We start from the raw sequence: 7,500 nt of genomic DNA, 5'->3' as shown, positions 1-7,500 counted from the left end.
TGTGAGCGCTGCACAAGAACTCATTCAGGCAGCAGGGTTTGAGGGTCAACCACAGGCCCTATGAGAGCGGAGGGTGGAGGGTTCCCGCCGGTACTTTGTTCCGGGGCCCAAGGGCTAGGAAGGGCCCCACAGCAACCATGGAACATCCCCCCCCCCCCACCCCAAGGACAAGCACTTTCTACTACACCCAGCCCGACATGCATTCACAAATACCATTAGACTTTTTACACCACACTTACTTCTTTTTTATTAGTATTTATCATTAAAATTATTGTATCAGATTCTCAATTTTGAGACAAATCTTTGGCTGTCTCGGGGCGCCAAAGGGGTCTTGTATCGCCTTGCAAAATTTCTCTTGGAGTCCCTGGTCACCCACCTTGCATCATGGCGTGCATGGGTGTGTCGACGTCACACCACTCGAACTGGGCCAGGCAGCCGAAGACGGCGCAGTCGACTTCTGTTGGTTCCTCACCCATCAGGAACGGAGAGTGGCCTGGTGGTATTATTATCAGTATTATTATTGATTATCATTTTCATTATGATCATCATCATTAGTAGTAGTTGAAGTTTCAGAGGGATTAGCTTGTTAAGTGTAGTTGGGAAGGCTTATGGGAGGGTCTTGATTGAGAGGATTAGGAGAGGAACAGAGTAATTGGTGAGGAATAGTGTGGGTTTAGGACAGGTAGAGGTTGCGTAGATCAGATCTTTGTGGTAAGACAGATATGTGAGAAAGCTATAGGAAAAGGTAAGGGTTTTTTGGGGGGCTTTTATGGATTTGGAAAAGGCTTATGACAGGATAGACAGGAAGGTGCTGTGGGAGGTATTGCAGATATATGTGATAGGAGGAAAGCTTTCAGGAGCTGTCAAGAGTTTTTACGAGAATAGTAGAATGTGTGTCAGGATTAGAAATGGGGAGAGTGAGTGGTTTGAGGTAAAGGTGGGACTCCGTTAGGGATATGTTATGTCACCCTGGCTGTTCAATTTATACATGGATGGGGTGGTGCGATAGGTAAATGCAAGGGTAGTGTGTCAGGGATTGGAGATGGTTAAAGAAAATGTAGAAAAGTGGGAGATAAGCCAGCTGTTGTTTGCGGACGACACTGCGTTTGTAGCAGGATCAGAGGAGGGATTGAGGAAGTTAGTGACAGAGTTTGGGAAGGTGTGTGAAAGAAGGAAGTTGAAGATAAATGTGGGTAAATGTAAAGTGGCAGTGAATATTAAATGGGAGAGACTGGAAGAAGTGGATATTTCTAGATACTTGGGTGAGTATGTGGCAGAAAAGGGAGAAGTGGAGGCGGAGGTAGAATGTAGTTTGAGAGAAGCGAGTAAATCCATTGGTGGATTAAAAAGTGTAATGAGAAATAGATATTTGGGAATGGATGCTAAGAGAAGATTGTATGAAGGAGTGGTTGTCCCGACCGCACTGTATGAGGTAGAAGTAGAAACATGGAACACAAGAGTGGAAGAGAGAAGGAGTTTGAATGGGTTTGAGATGAGGTGTCTGAGAACTATGATAGGGGTTACTAGGCTGGATAGAGTGAGAAATGAAGAGGTGAGGAGGAGAACGGGGGTGGAAAGGGAGTTGGGAGATATTGTTGATGAAAGAGTATTGGGATGGTTTGGACACATGGAAAGAATGAGTGAAGAAAGACTAGTAAAAGAAGTGTGGAAGGCAGATGTGGAAGCGAACATGAGGGTCAACCTAGGATGAGATAGATGGATGGGGTAAAAGGGGGTTTGGGAAAGAGGAGAATGTCTGTTGAGGAAGGACGGGAGAGGACAGAAGACGGGGTGAATGGAGAATGATTATGTATGGATGATGATGTGATGCATGAGGTGGAATGGGTGGGGAATGGGGAGGTGAGGGAGTATGTATGAGAAATAATTTGACGCAGCCCGAAGGGATTTCTCCCCGTCTTCTCCTTTTCTGCATGAGGGGACGGAGAGAGGGGGGGGTCGCTGATTTGATGAAGCGACCTTGCTGTGGATGTGCTGTCTTGTGTCACTGCTTCTGACCCTGGGCAGTGGGCGAGATGCAGGGATGACCCGTCATCCAGGAGGTTCCAAGATAAGAGGGAGGGAAGAGGGTGGAGGGGAGTGGAGTATGTGGGGATGGAATGGGTGGGAGTGGTTTTTATGCCTTTTTTTTTTTTTTTTTTTGCTATCTCCCTTATAAGGGGTGAAAAGCATTTGGTATATGTATGTATGTATGTATTAGTTGTAGTAGAAGTAGTAGTAATACTACTAGTAGTAGTAGAAACGAGAAGGTGAGGAGGAGAACGGGGGTGGAAAGGGTGTTGGGAGGTAGGGTTGATGAAAGAGTATTGGGTTGGTTTGGACACATGGTAAGAATGAGTGAAGAAAGATTAGTAAAAGAGGTGTGAAAGGCAGAGGTAGGAGTGAACACGAGGGGTGACCAAGGATGAGATGGATGGATGGGGTTAAAGGGGCACAGGGAAAGAGGGGAATGTCTGTTGAGGAATTACGGGAGAAGACAGAAGATAGGGGTGAATGGAGAATGGTTGTATATGGATGATGCTGTTATACATGAAAGGGGGTGGGTGGGGGATGGGGGTGAGGGAGTATGTGTGAAAAAATAATTTGACGCAGCCCAAAGGGATTTCTCCCCGTCTTTTCTTTTTCTGTATGAGGGGACGGAGAAAGGGGGGTCGCCGTTTTAATGAAGCGGCCTTGCTGTGGATGTGCTGTGTCTTGCGACACTGTTGCTGACCCAGGACAATGGGCGAGGTGCAGGGATGACCCATCATCCAGGAGGAGCTAAGAGAAGAGGGAGGGAGGGGGTGAATGGGAGCGGAGTATTTGGTGATGGAATGGCTGGGAGTGAATTTCATGCCTTTGGTTTTTGGCTACCTCCCTTGTAAGTGGGGAAAAGCTTTTGGTATATGTACGAGTATGTATCAGTAGTAGTAGTAGTGGTGGTGGTGGTAGTAGTAGTAGTAGTAGTACAGTAGTAGTATCATCATTATTATTGTTACTATTATTATTATTATTATTATTATTATTATTATTATTATTATTATTATTATTATTATTATTATTATTATTATTATTATTATTATTATTATTATTATTATTATTATTATTATTATTATTATTATTATTATTATTATTATTATTACTATTATTATTATTATTTTGCCGTCATGAACAATAAACACAGAGCCCCTGATCCAGACGGACATTTAAGCCACGCGCATACCAACAGCCGGATAATTAATTGGTCCACCCGCTGCGATAGCTCGTCACACCAACAGATTGGGTCGAGTGGGGGACCAACCTGACACATTGCCACGTTCCTTTTTATGCCATATATATATTGACCAACTTGACTTCAAACTATTCCTCCTTTGCTGCTGCCGGCCGACCTTTTCGTTGACGTCGGCAGACGGGTTTACACCGCCCGCCTGCCCCCCCTCGCACCGCCACTGGATCAACTCTATAGGACCTCAAACCCAACCTGGGGAAAAGCAGGCTATTCAGGCCCCACCTGTGGCTTAACAGGAACGCGCTCTACACACGGGAAGTGAACTCTACTCACTTCCCGTAAGATACACACACACACACCTCTCACGAACATAGCCACGCCACTCGCACAAACATCTACACTTACTTTTTCTTCGACTAAAATTCGCTTCCTTTCTAACTTACTCTTCTACTACATCTTCTCATTTCAGTTTACCTCCCACTAAAGATTTTTCCATTTTTCCACCTTTCTCTACTACTACGCCTCCTACCATTTTCTAAACTTTCGTTGGTGATCCTAATCCTACTCCCGGCGTCGGCGCCCCGTCCAAGCTCCCAGTCCATTTCTCCCGAGCCACGAACACCAACTGCTCCAAATCGCTCGCTAATTCGCCCGGTGCCAATAGCCCTCTTTTATACGCTACTATCTTTTCATTTTCTTACAGACATTCTTCCCCTCCCACATATATATTGTCATGGGCTTGCTAGGGTTGGCCTAAGTTGATGGAATGTAACTAATTTGGAGTCTAGGGGTAAATCGAATTCAAGTTCGGGAGCAAGCCCGGAACAACAAAGTGGAACGTATAGAGATTACAGGTTGATTATGGTACGTTCCGATTAACAGCTCATATAAGACTGGGATGTAAGCAAGGTTATAAGGAAGGTTCGTTAATATGGAAGTCTGCACGAAACTTAAATAATCTGTATTTATGACATAAGAAAAATAAAGATTTACTGTTTTTACATTTACGAACATACATTCATAGTATTCTGAGAAATTTAACATAAATATGCATTTCTAGATAAATACACACAACAAATAATAAAACTTAACTCCAAGACAATGGTTCACACTACTTGCCAAACCACACGTGGTGTAACGATCAACAGCGTTGAAGGGGTGAGACCAGGAAGGTGAAGTCCATAGGGGGGATAGTAGATAAGAGAGTCGGCTCGGGGCCGGTCACCTTTATATAGTTGAGGGGCGCGTGGCTTAGCGATTCATGGTCATGCTTCGAAGCCGAATGTATGGCGTACGTTGTCACACGTATGAACAACGTTGGTTGATGAGATGGCTTCAAAACTTCGATCGTAGCAGGCGGGAGATTTGAAAGTCGCATTCGATTCACGGTATGTATATGTATATATATATATATATATGTGTGTGTGTGTGTGTGTTTGTGTGTGTGTGTGTGTGTGTGTGTGTGTGTGTGTGTGTGTGTGTGTGAAAATAAACTCATCTGATGGGATTCGAACCCCCGCCAGAGCGGCTTGCTTCATACAAGGCGAGCATCGTACCGCCTGTGCCACCGCGACCCTCCCCTTGTATGAAGCAAGCCGCTCTGGCGGGGGTTCGAATCCCAGCAGATGAGTTTATTTCCAATTGTCAAAATGACACAAACATATGTATGTATATATATATATATATATGTATATATATGTATATATATATACATATATATGTATATATATATATATATATATATATATATATGTGTGTGTGTGTGTGTGTGTGTGTATACAGTATACATATATACACACACACACACACACACACACACACACACATATATATATATATATATATATACACATATATATATAACATGTATATATATATATATATATATATAGGTCTATATCCCTATATATACATACATATATATATATATATACATATATATATATATATATATATATAGATATATATATATGTATATCTGAATGGAATCGCCAATGAAGACGATGTCAATCACATAATTTTGACAGTTGTCCCCGGACAAGTCCTGGGTTCGAGTACGGGGACAACTATCGGAAATTATGTGATATATATATATAATATATATATATATATATATATATATATATATATATATATATAATGTGTGTATGTAAATGTATACATACATATATACATATATATGTATATATGTATGCATGTGTATATATATATATATATATATATATATATATATATATGTGTGTGTGTGTGTGTGTGTGTGTGTGTGTGTGTGTGTGTGTGTGTGTGTGTGTGTGTGTGTGTGTGTGTGTCGTCGTCGGCGGTGCATCGTAGTCTGATGTTACCACGCTTCCTCCTATTTATGGTGTCTGAGATGGCTGTATAGTCCAATTCTGGTGTAGAGCATTCTACGGCATGACGCTTCGTCCTATCTATGGTGTCTGAGATGGCTGTGTAGTCCAATTCTGGTGTAGATCTTTCTGGGGCATGACGGGCACTGGATGGACGGGGGAGGACGAGGGACAGCGAGACGAAGTCTTCTATGTTGACGTTTTTCCTCGTCTTTCTCCTTTCGCATGGTCTCGAACCTCTCCGTTCCAGCCCGAATTGTGTTGCGCCAGATTGAGCGGTCACTGGAAACCTCTTCCCAGGTCTCTGGCTCAATTGTGGTAGACCTCAGGGTGGCCTTCAGCTGGTCTTTGTACCTTAGGACGGGACGGCCACGGGGGCGTCCTCCTGTGGCCAACTCGCTAAAGAGGATTTGCCGGGGCAGTCTTGTTTCTGGCATCCTAGCGACGTGGCCGGACCAGTGAAGTCGATGCCTCATGATGGTAGACTCCATGCTTTGGCTGTTTGCACGGGAAAGAACTTCATTGTTGGTGATGTGATCCTACCACTTAATGCACAACATGGATCGGAGCTTCTGTTGATGGAAGCATTCAATTTTCTTCAGATCTCTGCGATAAAGTGTCCATGTTTCGCAGCCGTATAGCAGAGTGGAGACAACGACGGCTTCATAAACCCTTAGTTTCGTTCTTCGGGTAAGATCTTTGTTGTCGAAAACCCGTCGACACAGCTTCCCAAAAGCGATATGGGCAGTTGCAACTCGATGTTCTACGTCCTTTTCCGAGTTGCACTTGGAGGTAAGTAAGCTGCCAAGATACGAGAATTGGGAGATTTTCTCCATCGATGTACCAGAAATTGTGATGTCAAATTCTGACAGGGCTGTTCTTGGAGCCGGTTGTGTAAGTACTTTGGTCTTCTGTATGTTCACGCTCATCCCGAAACGTTGATAAGCTGCAGTGAAGTTGTTGACTGACTGATGTAGATCATCAGCTGAGTGGCAGAAGGTAGCAATGTCATCTACATACTGCAGTTCCGTGACGATTTTGATGGTTGTTAGTTGTTTGGAGCGGAATTTGGCCAGGTTGAGCAGCCCACTATCAATTCGATACCCAATGTCAACGCCTGGGTTGTTAGATGGAATCTTGTTTCAGCCCACACGTGATCTCAAATTCTTCGGACAATTTTCCTTGATAGAGCACACGTCCAGAGGTGTTTTCATGTAGAGCTCGGACCAAAGAGATGTAGTTGTCCGGACAACCGAAACGTTTGAGAACCCGCCACATGGCAGCTCTTGGTACGCGGTTAAAGGCTTTCTCCAAGTCATAGAAAACTATGAAGAGGGGTTTTTGTTGTTCCCGACTTTCTCCTGCAGCTGTCTTGCGCAAAAGATTATGTCAGTGGTTCCACGGGATGCACGAAAACCGCATTGTGATTCTGGAAGAATCCGCTCTCCCATTTCCTGGAGACGGCATAGCAGGATCCTTGCAAATATCTTCCCTGCAATGGAGAGCAGTGAAATCCCTCGATAATTGCCGCAGAGCTTTCGATCTCCTTTTTTAAAGAGGATGATGATGACCGCATCTCTGAGATCTTTTGGAACTTGCTGGATTATCCATATCTTTAGGATGAGATCGTGCAACCCGATCTTAAGTGATATCCCTCCATAGTGCAGGAGCTCGAAAGGGATATTATCTGAGCCTAGTGATTTCCGGGCCTTTATTTAGTTCATGGTTTTCTCCAATTCCAGAAAATGTTGGAGATTCATTCATCCAGAGCTGGACTGGATTGTGTTGGACATTTTTCAGGAAGTCATCTGCAGCTGTCGATGGCCGATTCAGCAGTTGATAGAAGTGATCTCTCCAACGATCTAGGATATTTGTTGGATCGGTCAAGATGGTTGATGAGTCTGCAGAAAGCAGGGAGCCTACTGA

At 43.7% G+C, this 7,500-nt stretch overlaps 1 protein-coding gene across 1 annotated transcript in view; it reads right to left on the bottom strand.

The window, feature by feature from the left end:
• LOC143029249 (failed axon connections homolog) overlaps positions 1-7,500 on the bottom strand; it is a 22,624-nt gene that overhangs the window by 1,324 nt on the left and 13,800 nt on the right. The window contains exon 6 of the mRNA XM_076191938.1: positions 377-493. Coding sequence (XP_076048053.1) covers positions 377-493 — 117 coding nt within the window. The remainder of the gene's footprint in view (positions 1-376; positions 494-7,500) is intronic.

Source organism: Oratosquilla oratoria, chromosome 10 (genome assembly GCF_046742065.1).
Source record: "Oratosquilla oratoria isolate Oo_2021 chromosome 10, ASM4674206v1, whole genome shotgun sequence".
Lineage (NCBI taxonomy): Eukaryota > Metazoa > Arthropoda > Malacostraca > Stomatopoda > Squillidae > Oratosquilla > Oratosquilla oratoria.
Note: the sequence above shows the minus strand (reverse complement) of the source record. Positions and strands in the feature narration are given on the sequence as shown.